At 36.9% G+C, this 21,786-nt stretch overlaps 1 protein-coding gene across 3 annotated transcripts in view; it reads left to right on the top strand.

Annotated features, from left to right (window-relative positions):
- Nucleotides 1–21,786, top strand: part of LOC103105487 (mucin-16-like) — a 93,684-nt gene that overhangs the window by 24,634 nt on the left and 47,264 nt on the right. For all 3 annotated transcript variants that reach the window (XM_056820578.1, XM_056820580.1, XM_056820579.1), the window contains exons 4-9: nucleotides 6,551–6,678; nucleotides 6,800–6,867; nucleotides 7,987–8,156; nucleotides 8,794–8,832; nucleotides 10,134–10,229; nucleotides 14,849–15,496. In XM_056820578.1, coding sequence (XP_056676556.1) covers nucleotides 6,551–6,678; nucleotides 6,800–6,867; nucleotides 7,987–8,156; nucleotides 8,794–8,832; nucleotides 10,134–10,229; nucleotides 14,849–15,496 — 1,149 coding nt within the window. The remainder of the gene's footprint in view (nucleotides 1–6,550; nucleotides 6,679–6,799; nucleotides 6,868–7,986; nucleotides 8,157–8,793; nucleotides 8,833–10,133; nucleotides 10,230–14,848; nucleotides 15,497–21,786) is intronic.

Genomic DNA, 21,786 nt, shown 5'->3' with positions numbered 1-21,786 from the left:
TAAATTAGGTGAACACAGAATAGTATACATGTCAGACCTTTGGGAAGGGAAAGATTTTAAAACCAAGCAAGACATAGAAAGAGTCACAAAATGTAAAATAAATAATTTTGACTTCATCAAATTAAAAAGTTTCTATACAAGCAAAACCACTATAACCAAAATCAGAAGGGAAATAACAAACTGGAAAACAATCTTTATAACAAAAAACTCTGACAAGGGTCTAATTACTCAAATCTATAAAGAGCTAAACCAGTTGTACAAAATCAAGCCATTCTCCAATTGAAAAATGGGCAAGGGACATGAATAGGCAATTTTCTGTTAAAGAAATCAAGACTATTAATAAGCACATGAAAAAGTGTTCTAGATCTCTTATAATCAGAGAGATGCAAATCAAAACAACTTTGAGGTATCACCTCACACCTAGCAGATTGTTCAACATGACAGCAAAGAAAAGTAATGAATGCTGGAGGGGATGTGGCAAAGTAGGGACATTAATGCATGCTGGTGGAGTTTTGAATTGATCCAACCATTCTGGAGGGCAGTATGGAAATTTGCCCAAAGGGGGATAAAAGACTGTCTGCCCTTTGATCCAGCCATAGCACTGCTGGGTTTGTACCCCAAAGAGATAATAAGGAAAAAGACCTGTACAAGAATATTCATAGCTGTGCTCTTTGTGGTGGCAAAACATTGGAAAATGAGGGGATGCCCTTCAATTGGAGAATGGCTGAACAAATTGTGGTATATGTTGGTGATGGAATACTATTGTGCTCAAAGGAATAATAAAGTGGAGGAATTCCATGGAGACTGGAACAACCTCCAGGAAGTGATGCAGAGCAAAAGGAACAGAACCAGGAGAACATTGTACACAGAGACTGATACACTGTGGTACAAGAGAATGTAATGGACTTCTCCAGTAATGGCTTTACAATGTCCCTGAACAACCTGCAGGGATCTACAAGAAACAAAACAAAACAAAACAAAAAAAACTATCCTCAAGCAGAGGACAAACTGAGGGAGTAAAAACACCGGGGAAAAGCAACTGTTTGACTACAGAGGTTGAGGGGACATGATCGAGGAGAGATACTAAATGAGCACCCTAATACAAATACCAACAGCAAGGTAATGGTGTTCAGAGCAAGGACACATGTGATACCCAGACGAATCGTGGGTCAGCTAGGGAAGGGGGGGGGTTAGGGGGAGGAAAAGAAAATGATCTGTTTCCAATGAACAATGTATGAAAATGACCAAATAAAATAATGTTTTAAAAACTAAAAAAAAAAGTAACCCACAGAAATGAAATCATCAGCATTTCTATATATTTCCAACATATCCACACAGCAGATGTTAGAAAGAGAAATTCAATTTAAAATGACCCTAGACAATATAAAATATATAGGGATCTATTTGCCAAGACAAACAGAGGAATTATATAAACACAACTACAAAATACTTTCCACACATCTAAAACTAAATCTAATCAATTGAAAAAACATTCACTGGTTATAGGTAGGATGAGATAACATATTGAAAATGACCCATCCTACCCAAATTAATTTACTTATTTAGTGCCATATCTTTCAAACTACCAAGAAATCTTTTTACTGAATTAGAAAAAAACTATGACAAAGTTCATTTGGAAGTACATGATCAAGGATACCCAGGGAAATAATGAAAAAAAAATGAAGGAAGATGGCCATTAGCAGTATGATACTCTTAAACTGTACCAAAAAGCAATGGTCATCAAAACAATATGGTACTGGCTAAGAGACAGAAGAGAGGACCAGTGAAATAGGCTTCGAGTAAGTGACCTTGGCAAGACAGTCTATAAAGTTCCCAACTTTTGGAACAAAAATAACTATTTGACAAAAACTGCTCAAAAACTGGAAAACAGTATGGGAAAGATTTATGTTTAGATCAACATCTCACCCCCTATACCAAGATAAACACAGAATTGGTGAATGACTTGAATATAAAGAAGGAAACTATAAATATATTAGGTGAACACAGTATAGTATGTATACTTGCCAGATCTTTAGGAAAGGAAAGTTTTTAAGACCAAGCAAGAGTTGGAAAAAATTACAAAATGTTTTATTACATTAAATTAAAATGGTTTTGTACAAACAAACCATGCAACCAAAATTAGATGAGAAGCAAAAATTTGGGAAATATCTTTATAACAAACAATTGACAAAGGTCTAATTACTCAGACATATAATGAATTAAATCAATTGTACAAAAAAAAAAACAAGCAATTCTACAATTGACAAATGGGCAAGGGGCAATAGGCAATTTTCAGATAAAGAAATCAAAACTATCAATAAGCTCATAAAAATATTTAAATGACTTATAATTAGACAAATGCAGATCCAAAGAACTCTGATTTACCACTTCACACTTAGCAGATTAGCTAACATGACCGCAAAGGAAAATAGCAAATGTTGGCGGGGATGTGACAAAATTGAGACATTAATACATTGCTGCTAGAGTTGTGAATTGATCCAACCATTCTGGATGGCAATTTGGAACTATGCCAAAAGGGCTTAAAAGATTGTTTTCCCTTTGATCCAGCCATACCTCTCACTGCATTTCTAATACCCCAAGAGATCATAGGAAAAAAAAAAAACTTGTACCAAAATATTTATAGCCATGCTCTTTGTGGTGGCAAAAAACTGGAAAAATAATGGTGTCCTTCAAATGAGGAATGGATGAAAAAATTGTGGTATCTGTTGGTGATGGAATACTATTGTGCTATAAGGAATAATGAACTGGAGGAATTCCATGTGAAGTGAAACAACCTCCAGGAACTCATGCAGAGTGAAAGGAGCAAAACCAGGACAACACAGAGACTGATACACTTCTTGTACAATCAAATGTAAGGGACTTCTCTATTAGCAGTAATGCAATGATCCAAGACAATTCTGAGGAACTTTTGGAAAACATAGCTATCCACATTCAGAGGAGGAACTGTGGGAATAGAAACACAGAAGAAAAATATCTACTTGATCACATGGGTTGATGGGGAATATGACTGGGAATGTAGACTCTAAATGGTCACCGTAGTGCAATTATAATATGAAAATAGGTCTTGATCAATGTATCTTTCTTTGATACATGTGACTTAGAATCATTTTACAGTCCTTATCTTTTCTTGATACATCAATGACACAAGAAAAACCCAGTGGATTTGTGTGTCAGCTATGGGGGTGGGGCATAAGGGGAGAAAAAGAACATGAATCATGTAACCATGTTAAACATATTCTAAATTAATTAAATATTTTTTTCAATTCAAAGTTAAAAAAATAAAAAGTCAAAAAGTCAAAATCCCCAATCGTAAAACATCAGACCATATGATCAATAGAATGTTTTTCTTAAGCATTTCTACAATCACAGCTCTTTCTCTGGTTGTAGTTGGCATTCTCTCATAAATACCTATAGATTGTCCTAGAACATTGCATTGATACTAGTAGAGAACTCCATTACATTTGATTGTGCTGTCACAATGTATCAGTCTCTGTGTACCATGTTCTCCTGGTTCTGCTCATTTCTCTCTGCATCAGTTCTTGAAGGTGTCTGTGTGGTTCACATGGAATTCCTTCAGTTCAACAATCATTTCAACACAATAGTATTCCCTCACCATCAGATACCACAATTTGTTCAGCAATTCTCCCATTGATAGACACCAGGGAATGATTTTCTTGAGTGAGGATTTGTACTTCATATTTCATTTGGCCCATTAGAATTTCTAAAGTTGTTTTCCTCCGCAAATTTTTATGCCTCTTTTTTCCCCTACTGCTAATTTTGCCTTTCAAGGGATTTTTCAGTGTATTTTTGTGTATCTCGTTCCATATGGTCAATTCTACTTTTTGAAAGAGTTCATCTCTTCATTGAATTTTTATATCTTTTACCACTTCGTATACTCTTATTTAAAAGATTTTCATTTTTTTCAATATTGTTTGTGCCTCTTTTACCAAGGTGTTGGCTTTTTTTACATGAATTTCCTGTATCACTCTCATCACTTCTGAATTTTCTTCTACCTCATCTATTTGATCATTAAAGCTCTTTTTTGAGCTTCTTCCATTAATTCTCTTTAAGCTTAAGAGCAATCCTTATTTTTATGGGAAAGTTTGCATGCAGCAGCATTGATTTTATTGTCTTCTACTGAGTTTGTGTTTTGGTTTTCTCTATCACCAAAATAGGTCTGTATGTTGAATTTCTTTTTCTTCTGTTTGTTCATTTCTAGCCCTTTCCTTTCCATTTTAAACATAACAGTTAAAATTGAATCTGTACCTGTGGTGTATTGAATATTGCTCCAAGTTTAAGTTTCTTTGTATAGCTGCCCTCAGAGTTAACACTGTGGATCAATCTGCTTTCAGTCCTTCAAATTTAGAATCATGAAAGCGAAGGTGTGTTTAATACTCTTCTGGTCTGTTTTCTGCTTTGTGAGTAACCCTAAGCACTCTTTCCTTCCTTGGAACTGTGACCAGGGAGAGTCTCCTGCTCTCCTTTGGCTACAAGTACTGGTTTCTGCTAGCACTTCTCCACCCTGAGAATCTCTCCCACAAACTAGGATCTGAATGTGAGCAATGCAACAAGAATTACCTTAAGAGTGAGTATAAAGGGACCCATGTAATCTCCTTCTAAGCAATTGTCTACTCCCCCACCCATTTATTATCTGGGGATTAATGCTCCAGAAGCCTTTCCTGTTACTTTAGTTGTGGTCAAGGCCTGCTGGCTTGGTGGGGCCTGTCCTGGTGCAATGTGCTCCACTTCCACCTCTACCATCTGTCCTGCTAGCTTTCTAAGTTGTTTTATGCTGGAAAATCAGTTGTTGTTTTTTGTGTTATAATACTGCTTCACAATTCAGGTAATGCATTTCATCAGGTTTTTAAAGGGTAATTTGATAGAGATCAGATGAGGGATTTCTACCTTCTCCACCAAGTTGGCTTTGCATTTGGCTTTTATTCATATAAATTTGAATTATTGGAAATTAGAAATGAGATCCTTCTCAGAAGAAGTTGAAGCAAAGATTTTTTTTCCCTCCAAATACACTATTCCCTTCTAATTTATTAAATTGGTTTTGTTTTAAGGGGAAAACAATTTGATTTTATGTAAGCAAAATTGTCCATTTTATCATGCTTTCCTATTTATTTCTCATGTGATCATGAACTATCTCCCTGTCCTTTAATATGTAAGTTAAAATTTTCCTCATTGCTCTCATTCATTTTATATCACCTGTTGTATCTAACTCATGTACCCATTTGGAATTTTATGTCATGCAAGACTCCTGGTCTATCCATAACTTCTGCAAGACGAATTTTCAGTATTTTCAGCAATTTTTATTAAGTAATCAGTACTTAACTTTGAAAATGGATTAACCTCCTATCTTACTTGTGAGGAAACAAAGGCAAAAACATAGGACATGACAGGAATACAATTTGTATAGGTTAGTGATTACATACTTCTTTGGCACACAATCCATTTTCTACATATGTTTCCATAGAACTTAACAACAGATGCATGGCATAAGGAGATAGTCAATGAAATATTGGTACCATAGATGAGTGATATAAACAGAATGATCTAGTGGTTAGTTCTCCCTGATCTAAGGAGAATCATTGATACTTTTGGTCAGCTTTCATAATCAATCACAATTATTTAGAAGATGAATAACAAAACATTTTGTAGCTAGGTACATGGTTAGAAGATAATTTGAGACAGACCATATTTGGGGGTTCCACAATTTACAAGTTCTATTTTCTTTGTGTTACTTTAAACACCTGGCAATGTTGCCTGGTTTCTGTCTGCAATGGAATGTATCTTGAAGGTGATTGATGTTCTTGGCTTGCCTGGCTTGTAATAGGAATGAATGTGTAACTCTGTGGAGAGGGAAAGCAGAGAGGGGGGTGGGGGGTAATGATCTTTAGGTTTGAATTCTGTGAATGCAGTCTTTTAGAGTAATAATCTGGGAGGGGATTAAGGTGGGATATATCTGTGTTATCCCTGTATTTGCTCTCATATTGTTATTCCTCTATTGGGAAGGAGACAATATTCATAACAAGTCATATCTGTGTTATCCCTGTATTTGCTCTCATATTATTATTCCTCTATTGGGAAGGAGACAATATTCATAACAAGTCCATTAGTAAGGGAAGTTGGAGAGAGAGAGAAGTCACAGAGTGGGATCAGTGGGGGGCTCATTTTCAGGAAGCTGCCTTATAGTGCCCATCTCCCAAACTGTAACTTTGTCAGCCAGTGGGGATTTTTCAGCTTCCCACAGGCTTCTAACTGCAAATCCACAATTTTTAACACTGCTAGAAAAAGTGTGTATGGCTGGAGGGATCCTCAGAATTTCATTAGTGGGTTCATTCTGCTGAGTTTTTCTCTGAGGAAGGTCTAGAACATTGTCACCTGGAATAATGGTGATGATCATGGGTAATGATCATCACAATAACTAGCTTTTAGATAGAATTTGAAGGCTTACAAAGGATTTTCTCTCATTTGAATAACATTTGCAAGGCTCATCCAATGGGATACCTTTCCTTTTGTACAGAATCATGGAGCTCTTGCTACAAGACCTTCACACTCAGCTTCACTATTACCAACATGTTTTACACAACAAAGATGAGTCAAAAGGATTCCAGAACATTCAAGACTGCTGAGCATATCCTGCAAGTCCTGGTGAGACTCCACCTCCACTCTCTTCTATCTCCTCTCTCCCATGCTACCTTCCTTAGCCCTGTGTATTCAAGCTTGCTCTAGCCAGGTACACAGAAGTTCCCTTCTCTCCTTTTGTTTCCAGCTCAAGGTATTGTTTCGAAGGAGCAGGCTTGGATCTCAGTATTATGGATGCAGTGGGATCTCACTGAGGTGAGAATAATGCAAGACATTAGCTCAGATATTAGGGATCAGTACATTCCCATTTCATTCAGATGATGCCCAGGCTGTTTCTTCTTCTGCTTCCCAATAGCAATTCCTTCTTTCCCAAGTTGTAATGAATAAAATCCCCCAACCAAGAAGCCATTAAAATATTCTAGGTTCCTTCTACCCTTTCCCAGGTGGAGAAATATTCTTTCCCCATTACTCTTTCCAAAGATAAGTTAGCATCTGTTTTCACTTTATAACTCCACATGAATGGAATAACATAGGAGGCACCAAGTGAGTGCTTAGAAAATGATGAATTACTAACATGTCAACATTAACTTTCTTTAGAATCATAGGATTATAGATTAAAAGCTGGAAGGGACAGTAGGAGTCATCTGGACCATTCTTTTCATTTACAGATGAAAAAATGAAGACCCAAGCAGATCCCAATAACTGTTCCCAGGTCAAAGATAGTCAGAATTTGAGCACGCTTGCCCTTTGATTTTAAATTCAATGTTCTTTCCACTATTATAAAGAAACTACTGAAAATAATCAGACCCCATTGACACTTGTAAACATGTAAATAAGTGACATAAATAAGTGACTTTACAGAGCACTGCTAATTCCATTGTAGTGGATAAAGTGCTAAGTGTGGAATCAGAAAGAACAGAGTTCAAATTTTCTCTCAGACACTTAGCAGATGTGTGACCCTGTGCAAGTCACATAAACTGTCTTAGCCTCAATCTCTTTCCTCTACAAAATGAGAAGGCTGTATGTGATGGCTCCCAATGTCCTTTTCAACTCTAAATCTACAATCATCTCTAAACCTTTATTCCAAATCAGCCACTTCTCTCAAGAGTGTTCTCTGAATAACTAAATTTCAGAAACTAAACCAGTGGTGTCAAACTCAAAAAGAAACTGAGATGACCACGAAATTATACATCAGGGTCCCAATAGCCTGCATTATGACTCAGAAAACCATATACATTTATACATTGCTTTTTTAAATTAATAAACTAACACATTAACACATTAAAATCAGATTGGAACTATCCTTATTCTGACTCATGTGACTCCCAGGAAGGGCTATATTTGAAACCACTTGTCTGAAACATTAATTTCCAGGTCTCTGAAGAACAACATAGCAACTGCAGTGAATGTACTTTGCATTTTTAAGAAGGACTCCTCCAAGCCTGTAGTGAACAAAAAGAAGGTTTACTGGGAGCTGACTGAACAGCTCTACAGAAGAAATCTAAAACACCTGGTTATAGAGAATGATAGCCTCTTTGTGAATGGTAAATAGCTTGACTTTTGGGACATGTGCCTCTCTTTCTCTGGGTGGTTCCCTTTCCAAAAAACAACACACCTGCCCCAAATTCTTCTTTCCTTTTGGGTCTCCTTTGTTTTCATGGTTTCTCTCTCACTCCTGGGAGCACTGGCCCTCAAAGTGGTGACAAACTATGAAGAAATGGGGAATTCACTACTCAAGATCAGAAGAGACTGGATTGTTCTTAGGCTCCTTCAACCAACAAGTATGCCATGAATTCCTTCCTCTTGAATGCTGAAGCACCATTTTCCCTATGGGCCCCAACAACAACTCCTCTCCATTACTCCTTTCTTTGCCCACAAATAGATACCCTACTCAAATTCTCTCCTTTCTTTCTCTCTCTCTCTCTCTCTCCTTTTATATTTCTTCTTTCTTCTCTCCCTCTCTTTTCTCTTTCTTTTTTGTCTTCTCATTTCTTTATCTTTCCCAAAATCTTGTCTTCACATCTCTTCTGTCCTATTCTCTTTTTTCTTCTCCTATTCTCTTCTCTTCGCTCCTTTCATCTACTAGTTCTTGCTTTTTCCTTCCCTGCCCTCACCTGCTCTCCAACACTTGTTCCCTCTGAATTTATTTCTTTCTTCTTTTCTTTTCCCTTCTCCAACTAGGGTATCACTATAAGCTGCCAGGAATCAGATCCACAAAGAGTGAGTTTTAGATTTCTTTATTCTCTATTTAATGGGACACTACAATGAAAAAAAAATTTGTTTATCTTCTTGGAAGGGAGCAATGTAGGGCAGAGGAATAAAAGTGGTGATAGGGGCTCAGAATGAGATATGCTATTAGATATGGCTAAAGTTGAAGCTTCATTTACTCATTTCTCTATTTTGTTTTTGCTATAACTAGTTCAAAGGGGGAAATTATCCAATGGGATTGGAAAAACAGGCTATCCCTATCTCCTTCGTGTTCAAGATTAAGAGTCAGAACTTGTGGTCTTTGTAATCTGATACATTGAGGGGATCTCCCAACATTCCAGAGAGACTTGTGCCTCTCCCCTATATTCTTCATTCACCAAAGTTGCCCAATAGTTTTCATTAATAATGTTTTTATCCTCTGCTCTTTCAATAACTACACTCTCCCTAAACATGTGTCTTGCTCAGTCATCATGATCTTCAGGCATTTCAGGTAGGAATAAGCTAATGCTTAACTTCTCTTCTGGTTTTTCTCCCCTGGAGAGGTTTAATTAAACCTAATATATAAAATAGGAAATGGAGATGGCAGGAGAGACATATGCCCAGGTGTCATGTATGACAAAGAATGAAATGATCCCTTCTTAACAAGGTCCATATATTCTAACAAGGCTAACAATTACAGAGATGAATATGTGTTGAATATAAACTAAAAATACTATTAACAAGGTGTAGGTATGGAGGAAGAGTGTAGGGAATCATGAAAGGTTTCATGTAGAAGGTGGTACTGGAGCTGAGTCTTGAACCAAAGTGGGGAGGAAGGGGGTTGTCTGAGTTGGAGGGGTGGAAGGAGGCCATTCCAGGTACAGAAGACAGCTTGTGCAATTTCATAGCTATGGGAGATGAAGTTTCCCAAAGCCACAAAATGGAGAAAGTCAAATTAGAATTTGACTTTCTCAAACCAAACTGCAGTTAAAAAGAGAGTAGGAAGAAGGGAAGTGGAAGCCCTTTTATAGATAGCCTTCTCAAAAATTTCAGTGACAAAAGGGAAGAGAGATAGGAGATGATAGCTATCAGGGACAGGTGGATAAAATGAAGGCTCTTTTTCATATGGGGTTGAAAGAAAGCTGCCAGTAGATAAGGAGAGTTTGGAAACAAAATTAAAGAATGGGAATACTAGAGAGATTCTCTGCTGGATGAAGGATGAAGTAAAGAAGGTACATATTTTGGCATTTTCTTTAGAATATAAGGGGACAACATATTGTCCTTTCTACCCCCATTCCTGTGGCTGACATATATGTTCTCATTTATTCTTCTAGTGCCTGTCACCCATATACCAGACCATGGAGCATCAGAAGACATTGAATCACTGACTAGTGGTCTCTTGATTCGTGAATCCACTCTATGTGCTATAGGTAAGAAAATATTTTTCCTTTCTCTTATACTGGTATTTATCCTTGCTTGGGCACTTGTTTTCAATTTTGAGATATGGAATTGTCTTCATAATCTGAGACCAGGACAATCACTGATGGGGGAGTTTGTCATTAGGTTGTAAGACTTGACAATTTCATCCCATTACTCTCTACCCTGAAGTATGTTGTGATACCAGCCTTTGGATGAAGAGCTCATGGGGGATTTTTTCTATTTCTTTTGTTCCTTTGTGTGTATGCATATAATAGCCCATTGATATTCTTGGACCATTTCTCAACTGTAGAATAGCTCTTTTAAAAATTTTGTTAATTTATAAAATGTATAAATTTATAATATATATAAATATTATATATGACATATAAAATGTATACTTTTCCCCTCCAATGTAAAAACACTTTCTTTGTACCTTATGTGAAAAATCTCCCCCATTCTAACTCTTCCATCCCTCTTCTTCCAGTGCATACCTCTTTATTGAAGTGGGACATTTCACAAATGAGTTCAAACACCTAGAATTTCAATTATTGGAACCATAATTTGTTAATAAAAGAGAGAAATAAAGGATCTACCAGCTGGGGCAGAGTTCCCTAGTGGAAAACTGCCTTGGTTTGACATTAAAGACAAAATTATATACATTGCAGAATTCTTATCTAAGAAACAAACTCTTAACACAGGAATGCAGAACCCAAGATGGGGGGGAACAATTCTTAGATTTACAATGGGGATGTTAACCAGGGAGTGTTTATCTTCACTTAGTCAAATGTTAGTCCAGGCGCCCTTTGCTATTCCTAAAATTCCTCTTTTGTCTCTTACCACCCAGAAAGCATTTTGTTATCTGCCCTAACATCTTTTTCTTCTGGAGGGTATGTAAAACCAGGTCTGTCCCCTTAAAATGCAGATGGGTATTTTTTTCCATCTTTGGTCTTTCTGGGGTTACTTCATTATCATCCCTTCATTCTTTTTCAGGAATCATTCCAATCTCATAGCCTGATACCTATGTCCTCTTATACATAAACTGTTGTTAACTGCCTTAATAATCATAAAGTTCTTAAGACTTAGCTATGTCATCTTCCCATATAGGAATATAAACAATTTAAGTTCATTGAATTGTTTTTGATTACTTTTTAATGCTTATTGTTTTCTGCTTTGAGGCTTCTTTTTGAGATGTCAGATTTTCTATGCAATTCAGGTCTCTCCATGAGAAATGCTTGTTTGTTTTAGGTTGTAAAACCTAGCTCCTTTGCCTTCCAGAATATCATATTCCAAACTGGTCACCCCTTGAACTTGGAAGCCATACTTTGTATGATCTTGACTGTGTCCATGATATTGGAGTTGTTTCTTTCTGACTCCTTGAAGTGTTTCCTCTGACTATAATATTCCTGAGAATTTCCATTTTTAAATCCCTTTCAGGGGGAGATCAGTGAATTCTTTCAATTCCTTAGATAACAAGGCATCTTTCCTTGATAATTTCTTCAAAGATTATGCTCTTGCACTTTCTTTGACCATGGCTTTCAGGTAATCCAATAATTCTTAGATCATCTCTTCATATCTATTTTCTAGGTCAGTTGTTTCTCCAGTGAAATATTTCACATTTTCCCTAACTTTTCATTCTCTCACCTTTGTTGTATTGTTTCTTGATGTCTTAAGAAATCATTAGCTTATAGCTGAACAATTCTGATTTTGAAAGAATCATTTTCATCAGTGAGATTTTGTACCTCTTTAGTCATTTGCCCAATTCAGTTTTTTAAAGAATTCTTTTTTTTGTGAATTATTGTTCATCATTTTATGTCAGTCCTTCTTATTAAGGAGTACATCAGGAAATTTGTAGGTTTCTTTTATATTTCACCAATTTTGTTTTTAATATGTTATTTCCTTCAATATTTTTGGCTCCTTTTGCCAAGGTGTTAATTCTCTTTTCACAGATTTCTTCTCCAGTTTTTCCTCTATATATCTTACCTCTATCTTTCACTCTTCCAGAAATTCCAGAATTGGGTTTAGGACAAATTAGTAGCGATTTTCATTATGTTTTCTTTGAGGGTTTCACATTGTTGTCTTCTTCTGAGATTATTCTTGGTTTTCCCTGCCAATATAATAACTTTTCATGATCAAATTCATTTTTGTTGTTTGCTAATTTTTCCAGCCCATTTCTTGATTTTGAACTTCATATAAAAATGAAGCTTTGCTCAATGGAGGGAGGAAAGTCATGGCCTCAAGCTGTTGTTCTTTTCAGAGCTGGTTCTATAGTGCTGTTAATTTTTTGTTTGTTTGTTTCCAAAGTAGTATGATTCTGCAATAGGTTTGGTCATGGCTTTCCAAGCCTGCACTCTGAACTTTACCCAGGAAGAGACTCAAGAGGCTCCTGGTCCACTTCAGCTGCAAGAACTAGCCTTCTTCTTTCCTTTGGAACTGGAGAAGGGCTCCAGATCCCTTGTGAAGGACTAGTAGAACTGTTTTCTACCTTGGAACCTGTGATGCAGAACAGAATATGGACAATAGAGTTGTCAATCAGTGCTATCCATACCCACTGCCATCAAGGGGGGGTGGGGTAGGGAGCCTCTTAATTTCTTTCGGGCAGATGACTGACCCCTTTACCAACAGTTGCTACTTGTCTGTGTGTTAGGGACAGATCTGCCCCACACCCACTGAGTCACAGGTTTCTCCTGCTAACTTCTTAAGTTTTCTTAGGAAACCGACATGTCTCACTTTGCCTTTTTGTTGACTCTGCAAGTGGAAAATTTGATTGGAGTTGTTATTTTAAAATGTTTGGATGGGAATATTAGGAGATTTCAGCTGGGTAGCCACCACTAATCCTGTTCACATAATTCTTTTTGTGATGTATGGATTCAGAAATATTTTATAATTCTTTATTTATTTAGATTGGATTTCTTTTCCTATCTCTTCCTGCTTGATCTTGGTTGCTAATAGACAAAACTTGAGGAATGTTCTGTTTTTTCCATCATATCATCTGCAAATACAAATAATTTTCCCCCCTTACTACACTCCTTTTTTAATTTCTTTTTTTATTACTATAGCTTCCATTTTTAGTTTTATTTCTACAATTACTGGTGATAATGGTTGTTCTTATTTTTCTCCCAATTTAATTGGACAGACCTTTAAAATTACTATGTTATATATGTTTGTGGCTGACTGTTGGTCTTTGCTAAATACTACTTACCATATGGAGAAAAATATCTATTCATTCTGAAGTTTTTAAACATAATTTTAAACACAGATGGTATTTCCTGCCAAAGTGTTTACTGCATTTATTATAATAAGATTTATTATTTTTTTAACCTGATGCAATATGTTTATAGTTTTCCTGGTACAGAACCAAGCTCCCATTCATGGAATACAGTCCAGCAACAGTGGAAAATCTTTTAAACAAAGTGACTATTGTTTAGCTAATGTTTTATAATTTTTAATCATTATTCATTAGGGATAGTATGGACTTTAATTTTGTTTTCCTTCTTTAGTCTTTCCCTATCTATCTATATAGTCTAGGCATCTAGACTATATAATAGCAATAATTTTAATGGAATTATTTATTTTTGATAATAGTTCATGTAAGATTGGGACTGATATTTCTTTGAATGTTTGATAGAATTCACTTGTAATTTTACCACTAGAAACAATATAAAATTGTTGAGAGAATAGCAGGAATGGTTTCACAGAAGAGATGGCATTAAAACTGATATTTTTTTAAAAATTGGGTGAATTTAATCATTTCACAGTGGAGGGTACAAATATTCCATTCAGAGAATACAGTGTGAGCAAGACACATAGAAAGAAAAATTCTGGATACACATGAAGTGTGAAGAGGATTCCAGTTGTCAGAGTGTATATGGAAGGGAGTCATATCAGTTAAAATTGGCTAGACCCAAGCTTTCTGTGGTTTAACAACAATGTCTTAATGAATGCTTATTGAATTGAATTACATAGAGCCTTGAATGATAAACCCAGTTTCTTTGTATTTATTTTGCATACAATTTGTATTTAACTCCATTGAGCCTTGAAAAAATTAGAATTTTGCAGGATTCTTTTCTGCCACATGAGAATTGAACAACATTATAACTTTTTAATCCCTTCCAATTTTCTGTTGCTTGAGAAAGGGGGAGGGAAAAAGGAATATGTCATCTATTAAATAAGGAACATGTAGGTGGAATTTATTATTCCTCATAATTTGAGTATTCTAGAAGAAGAATATACATATATGGAGGAAGGAGTTGGAAGAACAGGCATCACTTGAAACTTACTCTTATCTGAATGGACAAAGGAGGACTGAATACATATTCCCATACATACCTTTGACAGAATTAGATGTGGAAATGTAGAATACTCAGAAGGGAAATAGGGGGAGATAGACAAAAGAGATAGGAAGACATAAAAATTATAGAACGGGTGAGGGTCTAGTCGAGGAGGGGAAGTCAAAAGCAAAACAAAACTACTTCCTTGGAAGGATATATCAATTAACATTAAATTGTACTGATTCCTCCCTCATTCATGTAGTGTAGAAGTCAAGTAGGAACCCCTTCATTGCTAAGCTAATGGAAAATGGACCATAGTCCAAAACATCCTGTAACTCAATTATCCACCCTTCTGATCACAGGGCTCAGTGCAGAAAGCAAGGGCAGGATAAGGACCAGAGCTGGAAAAGTAAAGACCACTACAACTTGTAGCCCTGCAGTAAGAACACACTCTGTTCTGGCAACAATAACAACCCCAACCACTCCCTCTGGTACTTCGTTTTTGGAAAGAATCACTGTGCCTGCTTCCTCTGCCTTGCCAGAGACAATGGTAGCACCAGCTGCCTGGTCTGGAGTGATCAGCCCATCTAAAACTGTGTTCGTTGCTGAAATATCTACCCCACCTGTGGCTGGGACAGGAGGAGGGAGCCCCATAGGTGTTCCTTCAAACCCTGCTACCCATGACACCACAGCATCAACCACATTCTTCCCCTTGACCAATGTGCTCCCAGCAGGATCTACAAGCACTTCAGCCACAAGTCTTTCCAGTGTCAGTAGAGAAGATCCAAAGCCAATGACCTCTCTGGACACAGTGATTTCAGAGACCACAGCAATGACTACTGCAAAGAAAGGGCTGGCCCTGACTGACTCCACAGCCACAATGGACAACAGCAGAGGATCTGAGACTGTGGTTCTGTCCACAAGTGATTTGCCTACCACCTCAGCCTCCCCTCTCATTATCACAAATAAAGTATCCACCGGGACCACCATGACAACTATTGCAGACACTGGTAAGAACAGTTCCTTCATTATCTTCCCTGCTGGAACATGGAGTTGTATTTTATTGAAATATAGGAAGGAAACAGTCATCATAGTTATAGATTCCAAGTCTGACATATCCATGGAGGCAGTTAGGCTTATCTTTTATCCCTTAATGACTCATGAAGGGTGTGTGATACAGTAGAAAGAGCATGCATTCATGTCAGAGGACCTGGGTGCAAATCCTAGATCTGTTATTTTCTGCCCATATGCAAAAGTTTGATCAGGAAAGATTGATAATAAGGATGGAGCTTTTGAGGGATGGAGAAGATAAGCCTTTGTTTGGAATTGTGACTACACACCCATTTGGCAGTTGTAGACAAAAACACCTCCTAGTACTTTGTGGATAGGATTGAGAAACATGTCCAGGGCTACAGTTACTATCAACCCATTCATACCTGCACTGGACAGATCAACAATAGCTAACACATATCATGCCTAGTCTATAGCTAACAAATATAAGGCCTACAATATTAATAGGATAGTACTAAGAAAGACCCATTTGGAGGTTCTACCAAGAAAACTCAGAAGGTGTTCAAGCCAGGATTCAAATTGTAGGTCTTCTGACTCTTGTCTAAAGTTCTTTCTATTGGACCATGGTGAACACTCTTTAAGCAGACATGGTGGGGGAAGAGAGAACCCTATATCAATGGAATGGTTGGCTAACTAATGGGTCCATAGTTGCAAAGCAAATAGATGGTTAGATGACCCAAGCTTTTATGATGTCGGCCCTATGCAAGGCTGAGGGGGTGAGGTTGCAAAAATGAACAGCTCCCTCCAGAGATCAGGATGTAGTTTTTTCCTCCTCCAACCACGTGATTCAGTGACTCATCCAAGCAGAGCATGTGTCACCCACACCACATCTATATCCAATAGATTGTACCCTTTCCTGTAATTTTCATATATGAATGTGTTCAATAGTTTTCATTCAGTTCGTTGTGGTTTTCCTTTCTGTTCTCATTTTCTCAAGCACCATCTCTGTCTCCTTCACTTTCCTTTAGCACTACAGTGTAAGAACTCCTCGGTGCCTTTCATTCCTTCCTATTCACAGCCTTGAAAATAGGAGTTGCAGAGTGAGGCATGAGATTCCCAATGCTATGAACTTTAAGTATTTACTTTCTCTGACCTCCTTACCCTTCCAATATATTGGTGTTCTCCCCTACTCCCACCACATATGATTCTTTATGACATATACATTTACCCCACTTTGTCTCTTTTCTCATTTCTCTTAGTATTCGCATCTTCTTTTTAAACTCTAGTTTAACTCATATATATGTCTTGGCATTTCATCCTATACAGCTTGTCACTGTTCTTTCAATGTATAATTCCTCTACCTACTCAGGTGATAATAAAAATTTTAAAGAGTTATCAATATCCTCTTTTCTTATAGGGATACAAATCATTTTAACTTATTGGGTGTCTTTAAAAAATTTTGTTTTTGGTTTTATCCCCTTTCTTAATTATGTTTTGGTAATTCTCTTGAATTCTGTGTTTGGGCTTCAAATTTTCTGTGCAAGTCTAGTCTATCCTATATGAATGCTTGAAAGTCTTGTATTTTATTAAAGAACCATATTTTCCCCTGCCAGAACATAGTCAGTTTTTCGGGATAGTTGATTCTTGCTTGTAGATCTAGTTCCCTTACTTTCCTGAATATCATATTCCATGCCTTCCAGGCCTTCAGTGTAGATGCAGGCAGATGCTGTGTTATCCTAACTGTGGTTCCATGGTATCTGAATGACTTCTTTTTAGCAGCTTGTAATATTTCTTCTTTGGTCTGGTAGTTTTTTTAATTTGATTACAACATTCTGTGGTGTTTTCAGTTGAAGAGTGAGTACAGGGGGTGGTCTATGGATTCTTTCAGTCTCTACTTTTCCCTCTTGCTCTATAATGTTGGGGCAGTTTACTTGAATAATTTCCTGTAGAATGATGTCCAGGATTTTTCTTTTGTCATGATCTTCCTGTCTAGTCCAGTGATTCTTAAGTTGTCTCTTCTGGATCTGTTTTTCAGATCTCCTGTTTTGTGGATGAGGTGTTTCATATTTTCTTCCATTTTAAAATTCTTTTGATTTTGTTTTATAGCTTCCTGCTGCCTTGTGAAGTCATTTCCTTCTAGTTGTTGCATTCTAATTTCTAAAGACTGAATTTCATCTCTGGCTTTTTGGTCAACCTTCTCCTTCTGATCTTTCAGCTCCTTTGCCTCATTTTCAAGCTGGTTAATTTTGGCATTTAAGACACTATATTCTGTTTCCAGATGACTTATTTGGCTTTTTAAGTTCTTTACTCAGTTTGTCATCAGTGTCTCTTAATTGTTTTTTGAATTGGTTTTTGAGTTCTTCCAAAGTCTATGTCCAGGCTGCTGGAGTTTCTGTGTTTTTGCTTCATGTTCCTTGATCCTCCTCTGATCCATTTGCTCTTTGTTCATTGCTAGATAGAAGCTGTCGATTGTAATTTCTTTTTTTCTTTTTCTCCTGTTTACTCATATTTTTCCCCTTTTTCCCCATGCACTCCATAATTGCCTATAGTCCTATCCCTCTCATTATTTGCTGACTCTGAGATTTTTGACTGTTCTGGCCTGAAGGGACTTCTCGGCTCTGCTGATTGACTAGGTTAGAATGATAGTGTTGATAAGTCCTGAGGTCAGATCTTCCCTAACTGGCAGAAGAAGTTGAAAAGGAGCTGGACTTCTCACTTTCCCATGTAGTTTGTTGCAGCTTTTGCCCTTAAAGCTTATACCTCAAGGCTCACAGATTAGTCTGTAGGGGAAGGTGTGTTGGAGCTTGAGATTCCCTGCCCTTTGAAGGCTTCTCATCTGCCCCATTGATAAGATTGAGCCAGGGCAGAGTTGATCTGCCAAAGTGGGTGTGCCCTGAGGCAAAAACCTCAAGAAGGGAGGATGGGCAAGATATGGAATATTTAGTCTGTGAATAGGCTACTGCTCTGCTCTTCTCCAGCTTCCTCTATGACACCTGTGTTCAACACCCTGAGCCTTGTGCCAGTTAGGAATCCCCTCTGGACTCTAGAGCCCTTGCCAGCCTAGAAATTCCAGGCACTGCTAGAGTCTCTGCACTGTAGGTGAAGGAAGGGTCCTGGGACCTTCCTTCTTCCTTCCCTTTGAACCCATGTGTTCTAGAGTTCAGGCTTTTTTGTAGGGCATACCTTTTAAGTTGAGTCCTGCAGGAGCATTCCCTAGCCCTGTCCTGTTGTTACATTTGGTTTTCAGTCCCCTCGAAGAATTGTGTTTTTGATTTGGTGAGGAAAAGTTCTTGGAGGTTTGAACTTTTGCTTTCTCTGAACCACCATCTTGACTCCACTTCCTAGATTTGTTGTCTTTTTCTGAGTTTGTGTTTTAGTTTTCTCTGTCACAAAAATAGCTTCCTATATTGACTTTGTTTTCTGTTGTTTGCTCATTTCCAGCCCTTAACTTTTAATTTTAAAGAAGATAATTAAAATTGGATCTCTACCTGTGGTTAATGGAGCTCTGTTCTAAGTTTCAGGTTCTTTGTGCAGCTGCCTTTCAGAGCTAACTCTGGGGATCAATCTGCTTTCAGTCCTTCAAATGTGGTATCATGCAAGCAAAGGTGTTTTCAACAGCTTCCTGGTCTATACTCTGGTTTGTGAGTAACCCCAGCCATCTTTTCCTACTTGGAACTGTGACCAGGGAGAGTCTACTGCACCCCTGAGGCTATAAGCACTGTTATCTTCTAGCACTCCTCTCCCTTGGGATCTGTTTCTGAATACAAACAATGCAACAGGAGATTTGCCTTCACAGTCAGAAAAGGGATCCCTGTAATCTCCTTCTGAGAAACTGTAAAAATTAAAATTATATCTTAAATAATTTAAAAAATTACATTTGAGGAGTTTTATTAAATGATCATTAGAAATCAAGGAATGAAGAGGCTAGAAAATAAAAACCACCTGCCCATGACTAGTTAGCCATTTTCAAAATTCCCACTCACCAAGATCACTGCTGGATGCATGTAAAAAGAGGAGGCAGACCCTCAGAGTGCACTCATATTTTTCTCTGTCTACAGGAAGTACCTAATGACAAGAAATCAGTGGCCTCTTGGAATATGTAGTTCTTTTTTTAGGGTAACTGGTTTTTAATTATACACACACACACACACACCCCCCGACAACTGAGGAAGCCTAGTCTCTCTGATGCGTCTTGTAAACATATCAACTTTAAAATTACAACAATTTGAGGATAAGAGGAAAAGAGAACAAAACCAATAATTGCTACGATCATTGACAAAAAGCCAGTTGGGGGCAGTCCCCTTTGGCATAAGAATATGCATACAAAATAATTGCTTTCATCCCCCCATACCCCAAAGTTCACTCTGGATCTTCTTGTGCAGCATGTGGTCTGTGGAGGCATCTTCATGGTGCCTTCTCCAAACCTTTCAATTTCTGGGTTTGGAGAGATAGCATGTTTCTTATTCTAAAATTACTCTCAAAAAGAATTTAAACTTTGCAATTTAGAATAATTATCCATGCCCTCCTGAAGAGGGTGTTGAAAAACACAGGAATTCCTTAGGAATTCGTGCCTGTGTTATGAGGTGTATGAATCAATTGGCAAGAGAAGTAAAAAAAATATAAATAAAAGAGAAAATAATTTGTGGATGAAGTATACTATCAAAGTCTTATGTGTAAAAAATTTAAGTAAAAGAAAATAAACCTATAAATGGGTCCTTGTATCAGGGCTCAATTAAAGTGATTTCTATGCCACAAGTCTGTAGGACAAAACGCAATAATATTTCACTTACCCATTTGCAGCCAAAACTGCAAGAAGTTGCCATAGTATGAAAAAGAAAAAGAGGACTGATAGAGAAGTGTCATTCCTGGTCTGATTTTACCTTCATTCTCAAATATAGGGGAGACAGAATGGTCAGTTCTTAGGTACTTTCATATATTTTTCTCTAGGGATATGGTTCTCAAGGAGTCCTGCATCTTAACATATATCAAGCACCACAACCTTGAGTCTCACACTAGGTTCAAGTCCTTGAGCTCTTTGCACAGAATGTCATCAATCTATGTATGACTGGTTTGATCTCTTGTTGACCATGTGCTGCATGTCACTCTATAATGGCTCTTAGTTCCCTTCTCCTAGAATCAGAAAAAATCTTTAAACAAAGTCCCATGTATTTTTTAAGCAATCATTAACATAATTTTTATAGTAAAAAGCATTTTGGGTATGCATTGACATCAAAACAAATGTATTTTTAAATTTATATTACTGTAAAATTTAAAAAAAAAGTTAAAGAAAATATTATCAATACTGGTGACAATGTGCTTCAATTACAAAAAGGACAGAAAAAAATTTAAAAACCTGAAATAGTATATTGCATATACAAGCAAAAACAATAATAAAAAAGTTTGATAAATAAAAATATATAGCTTATAATCATGGACACACTGTGTCAGCTAAGGAAGGGTAGAGTACAAAGGTTTTTCACCCAAAAAAATAAAATCCATTTCCTCTTCAAACTGGCCATGATCCACTGTGAGTGCAAGCAAATTATTTTCACAAAGTAACAGTTTTTATAAAGAACAGTAGTTCAGAATGTAATGTACATTTGAAAGGTATCAAAGTCCCCAAAGTTATACTAGCCCATTTAATGACAATAGCAAACAAATCCACTATCATATTTTACATGTGTCTGCTGTATGATTTTTAAAGCTAATTGGATACTTGTCACAAGTTTTTCAGGTATGTAACAATTTTCAAGCTTGTTTGAGGTGTTTTAAACATCTATGACTGCCGTCATTACAAAAATGTGACAGAGGGGACGAGAAAAATAAAATGTCTGTACTGTTTTTATATTGGGTATAAAAAAGTCACCAAGAATCTATAAAATCATTCTGGTGAAAAAGTACAGTGAGCTGAGATATTAAAAATGAGAGTTGCCCCTCTTTTGGAAGCCATCCAGAGGTACCATGCCCTGGGATCTACTTCCCAGCTCCTTTGCTATGAGACTATAATGTCCCATTGGGAGGTGGGAATTTTAATTTCATTTCACTTCAGCTACTAAAATGAACCTTACTTCTTGTTACAAATAACTAAGAGGCAGGCAAAATTATCAGAGTTGAGAAAAAATCTAAAATTCATGTTTGAAGACCCCTTAAAATCAATTTGAGGTATTTAGCTCATTACATTGTCCAAAGGCTATTATACAATTATAGCCAGGTTTTGATGAAGTCCATCCATCCTCTATGTGACAATTTACAAAGCCAATATAGGAAAAAAATTATTCAGTAATATTTG

This window comes from Monodelphis domestica, chromosome 3 (assembly GCF_027887165.1).
Source record: "Monodelphis domestica isolate mMonDom1 chromosome 3, mMonDom1.pri, whole genome shotgun sequence".
Taxonomy (NCBI): domain Eukaryota; kingdom Metazoa; phylum Chordata; class Mammalia; order Didelphimorphia; family Didelphidae; genus Monodelphis; species Monodelphis domestica.
This window is presented reverse-complemented; position numbering and strand designations above follow the sequence as displayed.